At 43.3% G+C, this 21,915-nt stretch overlaps 1 protein-coding gene and 1 pseudogene across 4 annotated transcripts in view; both read left to right on the top strand.

Moving 5' to 3' along the window:
* The first annotated feature begins 838 nt into the window (after positions 1-838).
* LOC149462431 (U2 spliceosomal RNA) lies at positions 839-1,040 on the top strand (annotated as a pseudogene).
* Positions 1,041-4,096: 3,056 nt separating this feature from the next.
* Positions 4,097-21,915, top strand: part of TNPO3 (transportin 3) — a 102,324-nt gene continuing 84,505 nt past the window's right edge. For 3 of the 4 annotated variants that reach the window (XM_089676958.1, XM_089676957.1, XM_089676956.1), the window contains exon 1: positions 4,098-4,506. In XM_089676958.1, the coding sequence (XP_089533084.1) occupies positions 4,378-4,506 (129 nt within the window). In that variant the 5' untranslated portion in view covers positions 4,098-4,377. Of the gene's footprint in view, positions 4,507-21,915 lie in introns of all 4 variants that reach the window. The other variant, XM_089676955.1, reaches the window with a different exon arrangement.

Below are 21,915 nucleotides of genomic sequence, written 5' to 3'. Positions count from 1 at the left end.
GAAATGGGCCTTTGAAGCAACTCCTAGTAAAGTTAATAGGTATTCCTAGTGGCCCTAGCTGCTATACAGTCCCATGCAAATGTGGCTAGGACCTGGTAATACGCTGATGAAGTTCCCAGGCTAGATGGAAGTACTGGTGGGCATAAAAGTTAACTAGTGACCGGCTCCTTCTGGATAACTTGAAACCCAATAAAACACAGAGTTCTCCGGCAATGGTCCTTCTGCAGCCCCAAGTCCAGGACAATTCCATCTTATTACTGCTGATCTCCTGCAGTCTCTTCCTGTCTAAATGCATGTACTTCAGCAATGTCTGCATGACATTTCTCAGGGCAGGTGTTCTGATGGTTGACACAGACCCTTGCAGGCTCCATCACAAAGTCATATGACAAGGTGACAAATAAGTAGGGGACAGGGACAGTGTTGCCTTATAACAGAAAGTTCCAGAAGTAGGCGTGGCAGGAACATCAGGTCGTTTAGTGAAAGCTGCAGATTTAAAAATGTTAAAAATCACTTTTAAAATTACATTAATTTTAGTGTATCTCTGTCACTATTGGGTCCAAAGTAAAGTAAGGACACTCTAGACAAAGAGATGATGTAATATAAAAACATAAAAGAGTGATGGCAGATAAATATCTAGTGGTCCATCAAGTGATCAAAACAATTGTATCTGCAAAAAAATCCAATTGCTATAACTTCTCTTGCAATCAATTTGGTTTTCCACTATAGAATAATTATTCTGATCAGAAAAGATCAGTCAGAAAAGAAATTGATCATTTATCAAAGTGTGTATGGCCACTATTAGGTTGCTAGGCGAAAGATGATAAATGTGCACCAGTTGGCCACTTCTCGACCTTTTGGCTAAGATCAAGTGTAGTATCTGTTCTTATCAGTGTCTAGTAGGGGAGCTCAGTCATCATTCTGGCATGGGCTGGGATGACTGGCTGTATAGTGTGTCTTCTTGTATGATGGGGGTCCTGAGGACCCTCCTTGGAAATCCACATTCTGTACCCACCAGGTAAGGTGGGGTCAGTAGTGCTTCCCTATTGTGGAAGGTTCCAAGAGGCCTAGTGCTTCCTGATTCGTGAAGTGCTGCCTTGTCTGGCCAGGGGTCAGGGAGTCTGTGGTGTTAACTGTGTGAGTAACACACCACTTGTTTATTCTGCACAAAACCTCATGAGGTGGCATTTTAGCTGACTCTGTGGCTTATTTCGTTTTGTATGTATGTTTTTTCATGCAAGGATTGTAGGGTGCAGGTCTTTTTGCATACCTTGACGGTTTAGGGTGAGGAGCTTCAGCTGACCATGAGGAGCAGGGTCTGCCCGGCCTTGTGGCTAGGTGGATCTGAGTATATCTAGACCCGTTAAGAGTCTTGTGTTGCAGGGGGTTATGTTAAGAACCTTTGTTTTTGGAAGGGGACCACCCCAGGACATTTTATTTCTGTGTGTTCACGTTCTTTTTTGGTACATGTTGGTGTCTAGTTTTTGCCCACCTGAAAGAAAAAAAATTTGAAGTCTGTGGTTCCAAAAATGTGCGATTCTGGCTGAGAAAAGCTCAGCATACTTTTTTTGTAGACATGTGCACGCTGCAAATTTTTGTTTTGTTTGGGATGCATTCGTTCATTGAAGAATTTCATTACATCATTATGTTGAACTGATTTGTTTTCCGGGATTCATTTCATACCTTCGTCATTTGTTTTGTATATTCCTTGGTTCAGGTAGCTTTCAAATTGGCCATTTTGCCACCATGTGCAGCTGAGCACAACTTCCATCCACTATGTGACCTATATTTATTCTTTACACTCCTGACGAAGCTGTTTTCTGGAGCGAAACATGTAGTTTCTATTTTTCTTTTTGGTCTTTCTTTGGGAGCACTTTTTGAATGCAGATGGTATTTACCCCTCTCCCCCCTCTTTTTGGAGAGGTCGGTACTGCGTTTTACAGTGCATCATTTGCATTCCTCAAGACAGTGAGGTATTTTTGGTGGATATGGTGATGTATGGGGCTTATCCATGTGAGGCTGACATATAAGCCCGTGGATGAGTTTACCCGGATTACATATCTGTAGCAAGATATATTATACTATCTAATTAGTTTTGTCCATGGGGTAACTCCATTTCCTTAACAGAGATTATATATTCAAGCTGATAGGTTTATGATCAAAGTACAGTGCCTCTTTGTATGCCATCACTTCATCTAAAACAGTATGGTATTTGATTTGGTCAGGTGTTATTAACCATTTGGATGTAAGGTAAATAATTGCAATGGTATTCAGTTATATTGTGCGCAGTACATTCCACTCCAATAGGCATTAACCTCTTCACGCTGGCCAAATGCAAATGTGCGGCCTTCCAGTGTCTGGGCCTAGACGCCGAGCAGCCACACATTTGTGTTCTATTAAAAAAGAACATATGTGCTGAGAGCATGTGACCTGTGCGCTCCCAGCACATGTCCGGTACGCACGGAAAGGTCCCAATCTCCTCTTTCGATCAGGACCTTTCCCGACAATGGGACTGCCGTGATGGCGTTTAGGGTCACATGACCCTAAACCCCGCCTCCTAAAACCCTTAAAGGGCCGGGAGGCGCAGGCGCCAAGGGGTTAATTACACCTGAGCATACATTTTTTATATATTTGAATAAAAATTATATATTTTGGATTCATCAATTGGCCAGATGGTGCATAGGGAAATGCACCCTCGTCCAGTATAAATTTGTTATTTGCCAAAGATGATAATTTACAATTGGGGCTTAGTTCAATAGTAGATTTGAGAAATGATGCAGTTTTTCCAGGAAGATTGCTATATATTTGATATATGATCAAATCAGATGGATTTGATCCATTCGGAACACTAGTCCAACCCACCAAGAGAAATGGCATGAGCTGAACAGACAGTATCGACTGACGTCATGTGCATCTGAATTAATGAATGAAATTCAGATTCATTCATTATATGAATGTGAATTATCGAATACATTAAAAAATTGAATGAACCCCTTCTTGCCGCCATCTCCCAGCCCTTTAAAAGTTTTTTAAATGCCAGGAGGTGGAGGATAACACTTGGGTCATGTGACCGCTGTGATTGGCTGTCACATGATTGGAAAGCTCCCAATCGCTAATATGCATTGGAAGCTTTCCAGTCCCCAGCGGATTCGGTGCTGGGAGGGCGCATGCTCCCAATACAGAGGTTTTTTTTTTTTTTACATATGCGGCCTCTTGGCATTAAAGCCCACCCACACATATGCATCACATCGTCGGGAAAAGGTTACTTTCCCCATGGGCCCAAACTACTATAACGTGATGTCACCCGAATGGAACAAATGCATTTGTTAATCTTGTTATAACGTTTTTTTTTATTCATTGATCTTCATTACTGTGTCTATTTGAAGATTTGTGTACATTGGAATCTACAAAAATGAAATTTTCATCCAAAAAAAAAGAATGAAGTGTGACTTGGAACTATTGAACGTCATAGGAATCCTCGTGTCTGCCATCATGAAATGCATTACAAATAGCTCAGGTGTGAATGGCGGCGTACTGAATGGGATGATGGAGGAAGCTTCTATGGCCTCATGGACATTTCTAGGCTTAGCGTATAATTCCTGACTTTCTCCTGTACCGGGCAGCCTCAGCTGGTGCGTACAACCTTCCATACAAGTGAATGCCTGTACGCAGCTATAGCCGCGTAAACTATCTCTATGTGCATTGTCATCTACCAGCACATACACATGGCTTGTATTTCCTGAAAGCATATACTTCGCGCTGAGGAAGTACACTGAACATGCGTTTACATGAATCAGCTGCGTTCAGCCAATCACTTGTATGCCTGACTGTACGTGCTAGCTGCGGCTCTATGGCGTTGGTAATAGCCAGGAATGTTCCACCAGCAGACGTCCATGTGCATGAAGCCCATAGCTGTGTATGGCATGCAATGCTCCTGCTTATGTCAGTGACTCTGGGGGTACGTGTACCACATTCACACTTCAAGGAGCAGCGCTCTGCACCTTCCCCTACGGGAGACACACAGCACACCCTGTGACTGGACGACCCTCCCTGCCGCCCTCTCGTCACTCAGGGACCGGCAGGAAGCGCCGGCTGACGTACTTCCTGCCCGGGAAGCAACCTCTTTCCTGGGCTGCCCCTGGAGAGGTGGGGAGGTTTTGGTGTGACGGGAGAGGAGGCACACAGGAGCTGGACACTGAGGCTTCCGGCGCAATCCCCCCTCCCTGCACAACCCGGGGGGAGAGAGAGAGGATCCGGAACGCTGTACTGCAGACCTGTGCTTCCCGCCCGGACCGAGTTTGCGGGTGCACAATCCCATTGCGGCCGAGGAGGAGGATGAAGCCTGGGGAGAGGCGGCAGTAAGAGAGCACGGAGCGCAAAATGCAGAGAACCATGGAGGGGAAGCCCGGCCTGCAGACCGTCTACCAGGCCGTGCAGGCCCTCTACCATGACCCGGATCCCAGCGGGAAGGAGAGAGCCTCGCTGTGGCTGGGAGAGCTGCAGAGATCGGTAAGGGGCCTGTACACACACCTCCGACATGGGGCTCATGAGGGCAGGGCGGGATCCCCAACCTATGGGCCTCCCAGACATGAGGGCTGACCCTGGTGCTGGGGGATCAGGATGTGGCACAATTAGATGTGAGATCTCCTGTCTGTATGAGGGCTGAGCCCATCCTGCTGGGCATGAACTGCTCCTACCAGGGGGTGTGCTGGATCCTTCCTCCTCTGTCAGGTCTGGACTGTTCCCCCAATATGTGATCATCATGTCAGGGGTGATCCTTCCCCATTGTGAGATCAGTCTTCCCCCAATACATGGCTGCCCCCAGATCCATGTGGCCCCTCACTCACCCCATTATAATAGAGGAAAGGACAAAACTGTCCTTTTTAGTTTTGGATTGGGCGGGGCAGGGTTAAACTTCTACAACAGGAAGTGAGAAGAAATCGCTGGGGGAGCTTCCTGCTCCCACAGTTGTTACTGACACAGGTGACTCCATTGGAAGATTTGCATTCACGGCAGTCGCTGCGTTACAGTGCAGAGCCGGGGGTGCGGTGGGATCGCAGCAGTACTGATCGCGGCACTGTTCAATTTATTGGAAAGTCACAGTGACATTGCATTACGTGGGATTGGCCATTGCTCAGTGCATGGCGGTGGATTGCCTCATGTTCTACACTGGAAAAACCTACCAGCCACATAGGAGACGAGGCATTTTACCTTGGCGTGCACTGAAATAGCCATCCAACACTTAACAATCACACCTGTAGTGTTAATGCGAGTCATTCATTGAGTTTCAGTCATGTTTAGCATGCGCTAAAGGTGAGTTAAAGGATACGTTTACCTTTGGAACATGTTACATGTTCCACCCGTTTTTAGGGTGGAACATGTAACATGTTCCCATAGCTGCAGCCGCCGCCCTCCCTCCCTTTGACAGACAGTATGGGGATAAAAGGAGAGAGAGGGGCGCCAGACTAAGTGCAGTATTTGACAATCATTTATTGCACACAATGGTATGTAACTCACAAGAGGTAAGTTGTTAGCAGGCATGGATACATAGGGACGTCATCCCGATGATGTTCTAGAGGCAGAGAAGAGAGGGTCTATGGACATCTGGGGGTCATGGCTGTGATGGAAGCCAGGTCTCCTGACTCACATCGAGTCCTCTGCAGCGTGTACAGGCTGTGTCTTGTGTGGAACCATGAGATGGCAGCCGGACGGAAGTGATGTCACTACGGGAACGTAATGCCGCAGGAAGGGGTGGTAACGCGTTTCAAAGCTGTTGCTTCTTTGTAGTGAGATGTCCATCCACCCTCTCTTCTCTGCCTCTGGAACCCCATCTGGATGACGTCCCTATGTATCCATACCTGCAAACTACTTACCTCTTGTGAGTTACATACCATTGTGTGCAGTAAATGATTGTTAAATAGTGCACTTAGTCTGGCGCCCCTCTCTCTCCTTTTATCTTCCACTACAGAGTCCAGCTTAACTCTCTAGGGTGCTGCCTCATGACTGTGCTATCCAAATAACTGAATACCTCCCTACTACCTATGGGACTGTAATATTTAACCCCATCTCTCCAGCGCTGATGTATTACCTATTGTTAGACAGTACGGGGAGAAGTCTCTTCATACTATCTGTCAAATTTGAAAACAGCGCTGCCATGAGGGGCCCACACGGCCGCATCATTCATTCACGGCCTTCCATGAATGAATGAACTGCAAGTCCTGACAGCCTTGGCGGCTGTGGGATTGTAGTTTACAGTGAACTGCCACGGCGCTGTGAGCACTGAGGTAGTTCATTGAAGCTTCCTGTCAGTATATCTGCTTGTACATCCTGTACGGCAAGCAGATATTCTGACAAGTCTGCAGGAGACCTGCATGGCATCAGCGATCTACTAAGGTGAACTTGTCCTTTAAAAATGCTCTATGCTCATTTGACCAGCATTAAAAATGCACCCAGATTCCTAGGTTTTTTCTTGGTTGAGCAAGACCTAACTCCCTGGAAACACCTCAAACACATGCCGGTGCATTTATGCCCCTTTACCATAGACTTGAATAGAAGGAGTTGAGGTGCTACAGTTCTTTTCAAACTCCACATGAAGCTTCATTTCTGAAGCATAGCAATGCAATGCAAACTCTTCATATTTTGATAATGTGAACAGCTTTATGTGCTGTCCATAGTATTAATTGCAGAGTAGTTTACTAGAAGTTTAAGGAGGGTTAAAAGTGACCCGGGAGGAAGTTACAAACACTGGAGCAGCTGTGCATGGTGGTCAATTAGCTTTTAGCTTTCTTTTTCAAAACTTAAAATAAAACTAAAGGCTGAACTTTTTTTTTTTTTCCATTTTGGATGGGGGGTAGGTATAACCCCCCTCATGGTTTTTTTTTTTTTTTCTTTTGCATCTGTGTGCCATTGGGGAGGTTTCCCTTCACTTCCTGTCCCATAGCCAAACAGGAAGTGGGAGGAAAGGCTGCCACCAGAGTCCCCCTTGTAAGATTTCCCCTCTAGTCCTGTTCTGGTCACAACCCAAGATCTGAAAATGTGGTATTTTCTTTCATTCTTGGTGATAACAGTAAACAGGAGAAATAAAGAGGGTGAATCTCGCTAACAGGGGCATAGACAGAAAAAAAACAAAAAAAACAAACCTGACAGTGGTTCTAATCCCTCTCCAGTCTATTTAAAACTTTTTAAAAAAGTCTTCTGAAGTCCCCTGATTGCGCTGTAAGCTCATCCGCTTCTCGGTGTGCCACCATAGGAAGCTGCTTCTTTTAGTGGCACACCTGTTTGGCTCGATCCTATGCTGAGCTGTGTGCATCTATTGACACTCGAAGTGTGGCTTAGCCCTGCTCTTTGCTCACAGGATTTGATTGACAGCAGCAGGATCCAACACCTCCCATTGCTGCCTGTGTAAGCAGAGAGAGAAAACCGCTGCAGACAGGTATAACACTGGATCAAGTCAGGACTCTGGTAAATAGGCAGGGGGCTGACAGGGCGATACAAAACTTGTGTCATTTGCTACCTTAATGCATGGAATACATTAAGATAAAAAATTTTCAGACTTTAGAACCACTTTAATGGAACAAAATGAAGATAGTAAGCCCCTCCCCCCCCCCCCAGTTTATACCATAGTGTTGCTGTGGTCTGTGCTCAAAACAGTTCTGCACTTTTTAAGCACAGTGGATTGTGCGACAAACCACCACATTGAAGCACAGCTACAGCGAAAAGCACTGTATTGTAATCTCATTCATAACATTTCAACAAAGTTCTGTTGAATTAAAAAGTAAAAAAAAACAAGTGCAAATGTCCACAATCAGTTTGGTGTCTCACAGCACACACCAGCGCCCATGCTTTCAGTGTGACTCTGATGTGAAGGTGCCCTAAATCTTTGGATTTCCCATCACTTTCTGTCTCTGATGAAGTGGTCAGAACGACAAATAGGGAGGGTGAGCCTTCTTAGCTGAGACACAGATTGCAAGAAGAGCTTGACAGAGATTCTCTCCCTTCTCTAGTCTATTCAAAATAAAACCTTTTCTCCATGCATATTTTATACTGTAGGCGTTCATACCATGTTGGTTGAGCTGCATTTTCTGCACACTGCTGCACATGTATGGTATGAACAGGACCTATAAAAAACAATTGTTCTCCTGACATGTCCGGTGGTGTGCAGATATATACAGTTCAACATACAAGGAATGACTATACCAGCACATCTCAGCCTTTGATCAGACGAGGCAACCTTTAAAATTCTGCACCCCATTCTAAAATTTAAAAAGACCCAAAAGTAATAGTTTTACATAACGCAGCAACATCAGTACATGTGAGACACTCAAGATTAGAAGTGATTTCTTCTTACAAAGCAAATACACACTGGTTCTGACTAGTATTCTAGTGTTTCTCTTCTTCCTCAGTTTCTCTCCCTCACTCAGCTAATGTGACCCCAGTCCTTATCAACCTGATGACATCATTGGTTGTTAGGATGCCGGCAGCTAGATGGTTGTAGTGGTGCTCAATGGAAACCTGTGGCTTTGTGTAAGTAAAAGGCAAACTTGATCCACCTGCTGGCTTGCATACAATTTTGGGCAATTTTTAGGCATTTTGCCAAGGCACTCCTGAATCAACTTGAAGGCATCCTGATTGAAAAAGGCTGGAACACCCTGTCAAGGGAGGTGTGATCACCTGCACAGACATTACAAACTCTTGCTGCATCCGAGAGCTTGATATGGTAAACAAACTATCTACCAGATTTTATACAAAGATTTCCTGATCATCATAACACATATAGTGAGTATAAGGCATGAAAGAACCTTTGGGCTACATTCGTATTGAACTGAGCTTTTTAAGGCATTTTTTCAGGCATTTTTGAGCAGATTTGCAAATATTATAGGTGTTTTTCAGGCGTTTTTCATTTAGGCGTTTTTGCTGTGGCCAATTTCCACTGTTCAGGCATTTTCCATTCAAGTCTATGGAGACAAAATGCTCAGATCTGCCTGAAAAATAGCACAAGTATTCGAGCGACAGGCATTTTGCTACAGGCGACAGAACACTCAAGTGTGAACAGGGGCCATTGGAAATAATGGGATTATAGTTGTTGAGTGTTTTTGAGCTTTGAGCTGAAAAACACTCCAGTGTGAACGGGGTCTTAGGCTCCATTCACACTGAGCTGAGCGTTTTCAGACGTTTTTTCAAGTGTTTTTTTCAGGTATTTTTTAGAACAGATTTGCAAATATTATAGGCGGTTTTTCAGGCTTTTTTCATTTAGGCGTTTGAGCAGTGGCCAATAGAAATAGTTGCTGTTTTGAGCTGAAAACGGTTGGAAAAAAACTCTCATTCCCACTGTTCAGGCATTTTCATTACAGTCTATGCAGACAAAACGCTTAGATCTGCCTGAAAAGTAGCGCAAGTACTTTTTTGAGCGACACACGTTTTGCTACAGGGGACAGAATGCTCTGGTGTGAACAGGGGCCATTGGAAATGATGGGATTTTACTTGAGTGTGTCCCATGACCAATTCTGTCTAACTTGTTCATAAATGATATAGAGGTTGGAATAAATAGAGTAAGTCCCCTACATATGAATGTTTAAGTTGAGTACTTTCGAAGATGTGAACATGTGTTTGCATGTCTAATCATATAAAGCTTGGTACTCACTCTCTTGATTTTGTTCAACCCAGCGGGCTGAACAATGAAAACCGATAGATCGCTGTACCAACCCAAGCGATGTTGGTGCGGTGATCTGCCCCAGTGTGCCTTTGTATTCTGACTGGGGGACTCCTCCCCTAGACACCAGAACACAGTGATCAGCACTCGCAGCCACTGGCTGCGAGCGCTGGTCGGATGCTGGCTTTCTAGCATACCTCTTCAACAGAAGCTGATCGCGAGACCAGCTTCTGTAGAACAGGAAGGTGTACACATGTTTACTGGGCTAAGCTCTGTTGGATTTGCAAACAAATTGGACTTATGAATGAGCTCTAGGAACTGACCTATTTTGTATATAAGGGACTTATTGTAATTCATTCTTAGTGTTTGCTGATGATGCAAAGCTAAGCAAGGTGATACCTTCACAACAGCATGCAACAATTTTACAAGAGGGCCTAGTTGAAATAGAGGGGTGAGCAGCTATATGGCAGATGTTTAATATTGAAAAATGTAACTCACTCGGGAGCTAAAAATATGAATGCAAGTTGCTTGCTCGGGAGAGAACCTATGGGGGAATCCAGGATGGAAAAGGATCTGGGGGTCCTAGTAGATCACTCAGAAATTGCATTCATTGCCAGCGGGATATTGTCATGCAGCAAGCAAGCCCAGCAGACTATCATGCATTAGGGTATTTATTCAAGAGACAAAACTATAATTTTATCACGAAAAAGCTCTAGTTCAACCACATCTTAAGTATGTAGTCGAGTTATGGTCACCAGTCCCCCAGGAAAGATGTGCGGGAATTAGAGAGTCCGGAGAAGGACAACAAAGATCTGGTTCACACCGAATACGATATTGAAGTGGTGCAATTTGGTCCCATTTAAAACGTCACTTCAGTGTAGTGCTGATATTATTATTATTAATATTATTACACAGTATATAGCGCCAACAGTTTGCTCAGCGCTGTACATTATAATGGGAGACAATACATGAGACAGTACAGTAACAATACAATAAAATACACGAGGGGTTCGAGGGCCTTGCTCCTTGGAGCTTACAATCTAGGAGGGAGGGGAGAGTGGTACAGGAGGAAATAGCTGTGGGGGATGGAGTGGTGGGGAGAGTGCAGGAGATCAGTTAGGTGAGGGCGGGGTAGGCTTCTCTGAAGAGATGGGTTTTCAAGGTGCGCCTAAAGGATGCGGGAGTTCCTGGAGAAGTCCTGGAGACGGGCATGGGAGGAGGAGACCAGGGAACTGGAGAGTAGGAGGTCTTGGGAGGAGCGGTGAGTACGTTTTGGGTGGTAGATGGATATCAGGTCGGTGATGTAGTTTGGGGCATTGTTATGAACAGCTGATATAGACTGATATAGACACAGGTGCGATTTCAGTGCCGTTTGCCTTATAATCTGAGAGTTAAATTGCACTGAAGTGGTGAAAAAAAGTAACGTGGGAATTATTTTTCAAATCGTGCTGGTTGGAATCACACCTATTAAGACAGTGTCATAGAAATACATTAGATGCGACTTCAGGTGTAATTTGTCAATCACATGTCGCACCTGGTTTTGCAGCAGTGTGAACCAAGGCTTACTGAACTATTTCTAGTTCAAGATTATCCTTCATGTGGAATGGTCACCAAACATGAATTGCATATTCAAGATGAAGTTGCACCAGTGTTTTGTAGAGGGGCAGAATTATTGATTTAGCCCTTGGTTTATGTCCCTTTTCAATGCAAGAGTTTTCTGCTAGCTTTGTTAGCTGCAGCTTGGCATTGCGTGATATTCTGTGATCTACAATGATCCACATATCTTTCTCCATCACAGATTCACTGTACTGTAGCTATGGAGATAGTCACTATTGAGTTGGACTACATACACCTCCCTTCTTCACATCACCTTCACATTGGGGGGAGGGGTTTTTGTAGTTCAAAGAAAGAAGATAACTAATAACATTGTTTAAAATATAAGTTCAGTGCACAGGAATGTACAAGGACCCTGGAAATCTGGCAGGATCAACATCTATGTTTCTGTGGTTGCAAAAAAGGTACTTAGCCTGAGGACAATACTAATGGATCCAACTCTTTTAAGGGATTGGTAAGCCGCAGTATAGAAAATGCCTGTTCTTGGGTTTAAGAATCCTTTATGAGACCCTTGTTTAATCCAGGTACGTATTCAATAAAATCCTTAACACAGAACTTAGCAAATTTGCTTTGAATCTAGGAGCCAACTAAAAAAGTTAGGAACGTTTTTTTTTTTTTTAGCGTAGCGTGGGTTGTCAGCACCCAGGGCAAAACAACTTTTGGGCAGCAAGCTTCATGAGATATTATCTGATGCATAACAATCACAGCAAAACTGCACCACGTTTTAGGTGCCATTGCAAAAAATGGCACCAGAACTTGCGTTTCACGATTACAGCGATTCTGCCGTGATCCCAAAACACCGAGGTTTGAATGGAACCACCCTGGTTCAAACATATGCGATTCTGGATGTGTTTTCAAACTCTGATTCACATGAGCTTTTAGTAAATGTATCCCTGCGGATCCTGCTATAAAGGTCCTTGTTCAAGAATTTCTTGTTATAGGGCGACAACACTGTGTCCCTGTCTCCCAGATGTGTTCCTGTGTTGTCACCCTGTCACATGGACTTCTGATGGAGACCACAAGTGTTCGTTTTGACATACACTGTACTGCTGTTTTCAACTGTTGTCACCATCAGGAAAGCAGCCCTAAGAAATGCCGTTGCTGGAGTGCCTGTTAATGGGAAGTGGCTGCAGGAGATCAACAACATCGAGAATGTAGCAAAGGATGAAAAAAGTGAAAACAAGTATTGAAAAAAAAAAAAAATCAATTTTTTAAAATACACAGTGCTTTAATCTTAAAAACATTCAAATGTGATTCAATTTGTACCCTTTATAATAAGTCTTAACTTTTAGGTACGGCGTATATCTCTTAAGTCAGCAGCACTTTGACTGGTAGTCAGTCTACCACAGAGCTTGTCGGTAGAAGTGGGAGAGCCCAGGTATGATCTCATCAGTATAGTGCTGTTCCCTGATTAGCCAGAAAGTACTATTAACTGCAGAAGAAAACATTGGCTCTTACTGCTGTCAATCACAGCTTGTGAATGGGGGGGCGGGACCAAGACATTCTATATTATATTATTATATATATATATATGCTATGGTGCGCACTCGGGAGAGGGGTAGGAGCCAGAGGAGGAGGAGGAGGATCGATGTGCAAAACCATTGACATGTATGATATGTTTGTTGTTTAAAAAAAAGGGGGGGTTTACAATCACTTTAAAGAGGAACTTAGCTCTGGAAGCTCTGCCAAAAAAGGCAGACAGAGAGCAAAGGACCAGTATTTATTGCTTGTTGTCTTCTGCAGCTGATTTACGCAAATGCTGGAGTTACCATGGCTTTTTCTGCATTCTTTCTATGTAGGGAGGTGTATATTAGTAGAGGCAGGGCTTTACTTCCCCTCCTTTCCAGCAAGACAAAATTACATCGTCAAATCTATTATCTTAGACTAACAGTCAGAGACAGCAGTCCCTTAGATACAACACTTAAGATGTACTGTATAGCTACAAGTCTGCATATAGTAAAAGGTTAGAACTTCTGTCAAATTATTGTTGTATGAGCAATTTCCCCTTACCTCCTATTAAGTGAAGTAAAACCTTCCCAACAGTATGCAGACAGAAAAAGAAAATTGGGGAAATTTTCTTTCACTACTGTCTAGGTGCCATGAGTGTCAGATAACAAAGGTATCCTCAGTAGGTATTTTTATTTAAAGTGTATATAAAGTAATATTTTTCAGCATAGGAATTGGTTAAAGCTTGTAATTTTTTGCTATTTGTGGCCTTTTTGGAGATGTGGCTTTTTTTTTTATTTGTGTCTACATTCTATTATGTCATGCCTGGTCTATTTTTGCAGATGTCCCTTATAAATTGTCCTCATTGCCATTTTGTTTTTAATATTGCAAGGGTTTGAAGCCCTGCAGAGTTTTTCCTGTGTGTATCCCATTGAGGGGTGTTCCCTTTACTTCCTGTCTTGGAGACACATGAGAAAGTGTGAGGGAATATTTACAGAGTGAGAAAAATCTTTCTCTCGCTGTGTCCACATTGGAAGATTTTACCTTTATTCCTCTTCTAGTGACTGAAATTTTAGATGTTTCCCTTTCCATTGACAATAATTACCGAAAAAAACAGGGTGAATCTTTCTAGCAGGGGCACGAACAGAAATAAAAACCTGACAGCGGTTCTAACCTCACTATTAAGAACAAGACAGAAACAAACACTTTGACTTCGGGTTCACTTTTAAATACAGTTTGGACTAGTTTATAGCAGGGGTCTTGAATTAAAATTTCTAGAGTTCCGGTCAGCAAAATTTCCTTCCAGCAGAGGTCTGAATCTCGTTAGCGATGTAACACATCACAGTCCCCTGGTACATTATAATCTTTAACGTACCTTTCACACTGTAGTCCCCTCTAGATCACAGTCCCCTCTTTAAAGAAGTCCCACAGTGTCCTCTTTTCCCTTTAAATCATAGCACCCCTAACACAACACAGAAAATATATAGCAAAGACTGGATGTCTCTTTGCCGGATGGGGATGTCCCTTCTTGAACTGGGCTGTCTCTGCTGGATTGGGATGTCTGCTGTGCAGAGAGATACAAAGCAGTATGTCCATGCTGACAGGAGAGAGACCTGTGTTTACACACGTCTCTCCCCTTTCAACTTTGCCAACGATCACCGAGTCCTGTTCGAGAATCGCCGGCCGGGACTCAGTGATTGACATCCCCAGTAGCCAATAGTGGTGCGGGTAGGGTGGCGCGCACCCCCTACCCAGAAATGCAAATCATGTATATTTGCGTATGTCGTTCTGCCCTGTAGCGGTACATCTGCTATAGGGTGGCAGGCAAGCGGTTAAAGGAATTCCTTGGGGACCCTTGGTCACCAGAACGAGTGTCCCTATTGGAAGATTAAGTAAAACAGTGCAGCGGGCAACTGGATCATAAAAATGGGCTCTGCGTGACGCTATGCCGCCGGAGCCATGTGGAGGCCCTGCGGCCATCTTTTGACTCTGGAGGAGGAGTATTTATTTGCAGAGCCCATTTTTATGATCCAGTTTCCCTACCCAGAGAAGGACGTTATCCTGTAAGCCGGCAGCCTCTTCTACCCATCCCTTAAAAGGGACCTCTGGTTACCTGGGTCCGACTAATTTGATACTGGTCATTTGCTGACTACTACCCTGAGAGAGGATCACCTTAACCTCGACCAGACCTGACTGGCACTGATAGGCGGCACTGACTGGCACTGATAGGCGGCACTGACTGGCACTGATAGGCGGCACTGACTGGCACTGATAGGCGGCACTGACTGGCACTGATAGGCGGCACTGACTGGCACTGATAGGCGGCACTGACTGGCACTGATAGGCGGCACTGACTGGCACTGATAGGCGGCACTGACTGGCACTGATAGGCGGCACTGACTGGCACTGATAGGCGGCACTGACTGGCACTGATGGGCAACATTGAAAGGCAGCTCAGATGGGCACTGATATGTGGCATTGATGTGCACTGGTATGCACTGATATGTGGCATTGATGTGGCACTGATGGGCACTGGCACTGATGAGCACTGACAGGTGGCACTTCTGGGGCCACACTGATCATCAGGGCACACTGATCATCAGTGCCCTGATGATCAGTGTACATGTCCCCTCCGTGGAAAGCCGATTACCGGCTCTCCTCTCGAGCTCTCAGAGTGACAGCTTGAGAGGAGAGAAATGCCGATAACCGGCATTTCCGTGTTTACATGTGTTCAGCTGTGATTGGACACAGGTGATCACATGATCGAGCCAAAATCTTCTGCTCTCTTCGTGATCCGCTGTGTCCGAGGGACACCGTGGACCCGCGATCGGCACACTGCGCGCTCACTGAGCCGCGCATGCACAGTGAGAATGGTAGGACGTCATGTCCTATCAGAACGAGAGAACCACCTTGCGTCTGTCGTACTATAGGGCGGGCGGAAGGTGGTTAAATACTGTTTTATCACTCATACCGTCTCTTATTTTGAATCATAATTTTAGCTCTGCACTGTTTTACTTATTGTATGTGTAAGGTTTATGTAGGTTACCTTGAGTGCTTAGCTGCTGATTGGATACCGCTCACTTTTACATTTTTTTTATTATTTTCCCATTAGAAGATTACCCCTCCTATTACTTTTCTTGGGACAACCCAAAATTTGGCATTTTAATTTTCAATGAAAATGATAAACAGGACAAATAGGAAGAATCTCCCTAATATAATAGGGCACAGACAGCAGTAAAAACTGACAAGTGTTCTAATCCCTCCCTAAGGCTACGTTCACACTAGCCTTGTGTGCAGGCGGCAGAGAGGCGTTTGGGAAGCGTTTTTACCGCTTCCCAAACGCCTCTGCCAATTCTGCACATTACAGCACATGGTGCTGTTCTAACAGGAGCGTTTGCGTCGCGTCGCGTTGCGTCGCGGCAAAACGGACGCCTCTGGTCGAGTCAGGAGGCTTTGAAGCCTCCTATTCTCGTCTATGGTGCCGCTCCGCAAACGCCCGGCCGGCATTTGCGGTGCGGTTGTGATGCGGTTGCGGGGTGTTTGCGGAGCGGTAACACCACTCAAATGCATTATAGGCGTTTGTGGGGCGTTATTAACGCTCGGCAAACGCCTAGCAACCGCCGCTAAACCGCACATGCGGCGTTGCGGAGCGTTAAAAACGCTCCGCAAACACCGGACCAACGCTTGCCAAACGCTATAGGGGCGTTTGGCAAGCGTTGGCAAAACAGCCTAGTGTGAACGAGCCCTTAGCTATCCAAACTAAAAGAGAGTTTTGCCTTTAGTTTTACTTTAACTTTTTACTTACCATATGTAATCTTGAGTTTTACTTTCCACCTCTGTTTTTTAGTGCAGTTTAAGACAACAGAACATAAGGCTAGAGGCTGAGCAGTTTTTATGTCATTCGTTTTTGCTGCATTAAAAACACAACAAAATAAGTGAAGATCAGCAGGGTGGATAAAATTCGACGATTAAAAAAAAATCTAATTTATTTTAATAAAATGCTTTTGGAGTAAAAATCTATCTAAAGTTAGTTTTCTATTTAAGATACATTAATAATTTAGTTTATTCGGCATGAAATGGAGCTTAGTTATGTAGCATGAGCTGTATATTCTGCAGTATTTACATTTTTTGGTAAACTCATTCAATGAGCTCAAGCTCTGCAAGCTGAGATAACATGCACTGCATTGATGGATTCACACAATTACACAGTAACCATGAGAAAAAACATGAAATAAAAGAATTTGAGTAGTTTTCCTGCAATGTGTGATTAACCTAAAATCAGTCTAATATCGCTGTTTTACTAACCTGGCTGCTTATTATTCTAAAAAGGAAACCTTCATTTGGTTTTCAAATATTAAAGATTCTAACTATCAGCAAGAATTAATCGAATTCCTTACATTTAAAGAGCCCCTGTCATTTTAGATCCATCATGGCAGCGCCTGTTAGCTGGCATCCACTTACCTGCTGCCTCCACGTTCTTCGCCTTGTGTCAGTGCTGCATCACCAGCCATCCCATTAAAGTGAATAGGACTGTTGATGAGTCAACAGTAGGTCAGAGGAGGAGCCACTGCAGGACAGAGGTGATAGTTGCTCTTTAAAAATTATGATTTAAATCAAGCCTTTTCACTACGGATTTAAATTTCACTAGTTCACCAATTCACAAAAAGAACACTGGGGAACTGGAGAAGTACAGAGAAGGGCAACCAAACTGATAAGAGGCATGGAGGAGCTCAGCTATGAGGAAACATTAGAGGAACTGAATTTATTCTCTCTTGAGAAGAGGAGATGAAGGAGGGATATGATCAACATGTATAAATACATCAGTGGTTCATATAGTGAACTCGGTGTAGAGTTATTCACCCTGAGGTCATCACAGAGGACAAGGGGGCACTCTTTACATCTGGAGGAAAAGAAATTTAATCTCTTAACACGGAAAGGTTTCTTCACAGTGAGAGCTGTGAAAATGTGAAATAGACTTCCTTGAGTTGGTTCTGGCCAGCTCAGTGGATTGCTTCAAAAAAGGCCTGGATTCTTTACCTATAAATGTTAGTATCCAGTTATATTCTGTGTATCCAATAAAGTTGATCCAGGGAATATCCGATTGCCTCTCGGGGGATCAGGAAGGAATTTTTTTCCCAGCAGGAGCAAATTGGATCATGCTTTGCTGGTTTTTTTGCCTTCCTCTGGATCAACTGTGGGTATAGGATTATAACTTTTTTTTTTTTCTATGGTTGAACTGGATGGACTTTTGTCTTTTTTCAGCCAGACTAACTATGTAATTCGTGATTTAAAACAACTTGATTTAAATCAAATCCACCCTGAAGATCAGTAAACACATGAAAATTTTATTGTTTTAATAATCCTATAGTGCGAATCTAGCTTTCCACTATACTGTATAGTTGGGATATTGAATTAAAATTCACTAAGATCCAGTCAGTAAAATTTTTTTCCACCAGAGGTCCGAATCGCATGTTTGTACTATGAGTCAGATCCTTTCTACAACATCCCTCTTTCTTCTTAGGCTACGTTCATATGTCTGTGCCTGGGAAATGTGCAAAATCGCATGCATTCTCAAACCACAGGGAAATTTGCTTCACTTTAGCAGATGCATGGGGGTGCCATTAATTCTTATTATCCTTATTCTTTAAGAATAATTCATACACATCTGCTACCTAATGGCCCTGTAAGGTTTTTGGGGGGTTTATTTAATGACACAATTTTATTACTGTGTTTTATTTTATTTTTTTGCCTCCTTGTATAATGAGTTCCCAAACCTCTCCTTTTCTCTCTCTCTTTAGTTTGTTTGAAATGAACAGTGCACATTCTTTCGAATGGAAAAAGCTGGCACCACAGTGAATGCTCTCCAATCATGAATTTATTCAGCAAGTAAAAAACAGCCACAGGATATCAATGTGTTTCAGCCAATACCAGCCTTATTTATGAGTTATGAATAAGGCCATTACTGGCTGAAACACGTTGACATCCTGTGGCAGCTGTTTACCTACTGAATAAATTCATGATTGCATTCACTTTGGTGCCAGTCTTTTCTGTTCAGACTAATCGTGTGGATGAGGTGTTGGCTGCCTCTGCCAGAGCAATGGTGATACAGGCACGATACAATTCTGAGTGGTAGTTGCACCTGTGTATGTATTTTTGGAGTGCACATTTGTTGCGCTCACGTACACTGATTCATGCATACTGCACATCTTAGTCCAGAGGTCTCCAAAGCTTCTAAACAAAGGGACAGTTTACTGGGGGGTGTTTTCAGTGGGAGGAATTGTGTCCCAGCATTGATAGTGGGGAGGAACAATACCCTGTTGGTGTCAGTGGGAGGAGTAATGCCCAGTCGCTGGTATCAGTTGTAGGAATAGTGCCCCATTGTTGCTGTCAGTGGGAGGAGTAGTGTCTTATATCAGTGAGATGAAAAGTGCCCCAAGGGCCGGATAAAGACATGCAAAGGGCTGCAGTTTGGAGACCATTGCTTTAGTCTGGGAGTCAGCAACCTGTAAATCACGATCTACCAGTATATCGTGGCCAAGTGACTGGTAGATCATGGTCTGGGCCTGTTAACCTGCCATCCCAGAGCACCAAACAGTGCAATGTAGGGTCTACTTGTAAAGTTGAAGCCGTAGTAGGGATTTACCACTCCACAATTATGTGTGAACAAGCCCTGTGGGTGCCACTACTGAATACAACTAAGGGCTCATTCACAAGTGCAGCAGGCACGGCTGCTCCTCTGAAAAGCAATCCAAGTGTGTTTGACAAGTGGTGAGGAAGCAATATGTTGCCTCCTCACCACCTGATTCAAACCCATGATTGTCGTACAATGCACACGATTGCGACACAGTAGTTAGGCAATTAGAGGCAATCAGATGTGAGGAGGCGCCACTGGGTAACACTGTGCTCGGTGATCTTTGACTTCTCCCATGTTGTTCAGGTAGATCTCTACCTCTTTAAGGTTGCCTACCCCCCTGCCTTTGTCCATTTCAGAAGTAAGCATGTAAGTACTCTCTGCTCAGAGCAGCTGTGAGAACTCTGCAATCAGCGGTCATGTGATCGCTGAGTTCTCACCCTTACAGCCAGCGTGGGACAGATGCCGCATTGGACTGATAATGCATCCACCTAGGTAAGTGTGATGTGTATATATATATATTTTTTTAAGATATCTCATACTTCAACAAAGTTTATCGCTGGAAGAGACATGTGAAATCTTAATTCTTTTTCATCTAATTTGTATGTTGCATGGCACATGCTGTTTTTAAGCTTTATATCACTGCTATATAGATTTTGGCACAAACACCGTCTCACAGCAGATAAATACATGGCAAGCCCTGTACTTCTCCGAGCCTCCTGATGACTTGGATCATCCTCAGTGTTTTAATCATTGCTTTCTTTTCTGGGTAGGAGACCCATTCTAATGTCAAATATTAGAGAGAAAAAACAGCCAGATCTATAAGTAATAGCCGCAGATATTACACTTGTTAGGCACACAGTGAATCCCTTGATTGCCCCCAGATGTTAACCCCTTTCCAGTTAGTGTCATTAATACAGTGGCAGTGTACAGTATTCTATATGATCACTGGACTGGTGTCACTAGCAACGTCAGTGTAACTCCCAGCGAAAGTCTGTTAGCGTCAGATTGCCCGCCATACTATCACAGTCCCACTATAAGTTGCTGATCACTGCCATTACAGTCTAGCGTCTATAGCTGCGTAAATTCCTGTATATATGACATATTTTGTAGACACAATAACTTTTTACGCAAGCCAATTATTGTATACTTAGTGGGGTTTTCTTTAACCACAGACATGTAGCAGAATACATTTTGGCTTAAATTCATGAAAAAGTTTTTTAATTTTTTTATTTTATTTATTTTTTTAAATTGGATATGTTTTATAACCTAAAGTAGAATATATATATATATATATATATATATATATATATATATATATATATATATATATATATATATATTTTTTTTTCAATTGGTCATTTATCGTTTATGCAATAAAAAATAGAAAACTCAGTGGTTATCAAATACCACCAAAAGAAAGCTATTTTTATGTGAAAAAAAATAATATAAATTTAATTTGGGCACCATGTTGCATGACTGAGCAATTGCCAGTTAAAGTAGCACAGTGCTGAATAGCAAAAAAGAAAAAAAAGATCTAGTCTTGAAGGGGTAAAACCTTCCTGAGGTCAAGTGGTTAAAGAGCTAGTTGTACAGCAAACCAGCCTGACAAAGTGCTGCTGCTGTTGGTAATTCTTCGCTGTTGGTTATGGTAATACCAGTTCCTGAGCCTACAGATACACATTCCAGGTATTTTCACCTATGCCCGTTGTAAAGGTTCTTTGCTGTCTCTCAGATAGGGTGATTACATGGCACTGTATCATGCATTAAAATCCTGTCGATCTACCCAGAAGTGTATAGGTAAAGCTTTCATAATCTGTCTGCAATGGTTTACATAAAACTGATTAAAATGAACAGACTTGCTGACTCCAGTACAAGGGTCATGCTCCCTGGATAACATCGGAACGCTGATTGATTTCACATTCTCAGCAGTCGCTATTCTTCGGTATATTTTTTTAGTGTTGTACAAAATAGGACAGTGGTGACATCAGTGGACACTTCTATAACAGTATTTTTATCCTCACCTCTCAGGCTGATGTTGCTGCAGTAGCTCAGTGTGCCGCCTTCTGACAGCATGCTGACAGTGGAAGCACTCAGAAGAGACATGGACGTGGAATATGCAGCATGAAATTGTCTCTTGGCTTTTTAAATGTCAGACCCCAGGTATCTGCTTTTCAGCATGTTCTGCCCTGAGGGCACCATTTGGACGTATGGACAAAGTGTTTCTTAAAGGGAAAGTGTAATGAAATTTCTGTGAGAATATATTTTGAGTGATTCTTATGATGTTTGCTGTAAAGTAGCTTTCACTGTGACATTTACCTTGCACATGCTTGCGCTACAGAATTTGTAATAGGCCTCTTTTACATGGCCATGTTTCGTCTGATCAGCAGGGAGTATTTGATATTTCTCTACAGATCACCTGTTAAATCCGAGTGGAATAGAAGTCATTTATGTGACATGTTTGTTCATTTTTCTGCAGTGCAGAATTCTCAGCATTTTCAGTGCGAATTCCGCACTGCATCAGAATTGCACCCCGTTCATGAGAACTGCTGCAGGTGTGTATGTTAAGTTAACAACA

The sequence above is a fragment of the Staurois parvus genome, unplaced genomic scaffold (assembly GCF_062004578.1).
Source record: "Staurois parvus isolate SC_StPar_1 unplaced genomic scaffold, SC_StPar_1.0 ptg000175l, whole genome shotgun sequence".
NCBI lineage: Eukaryota > Metazoa > Chordata > Amphibia > Anura > Ranidae > Staurois > Staurois parvus.
This window is presented reverse-complemented; position numbering and strand designations above follow the sequence as displayed.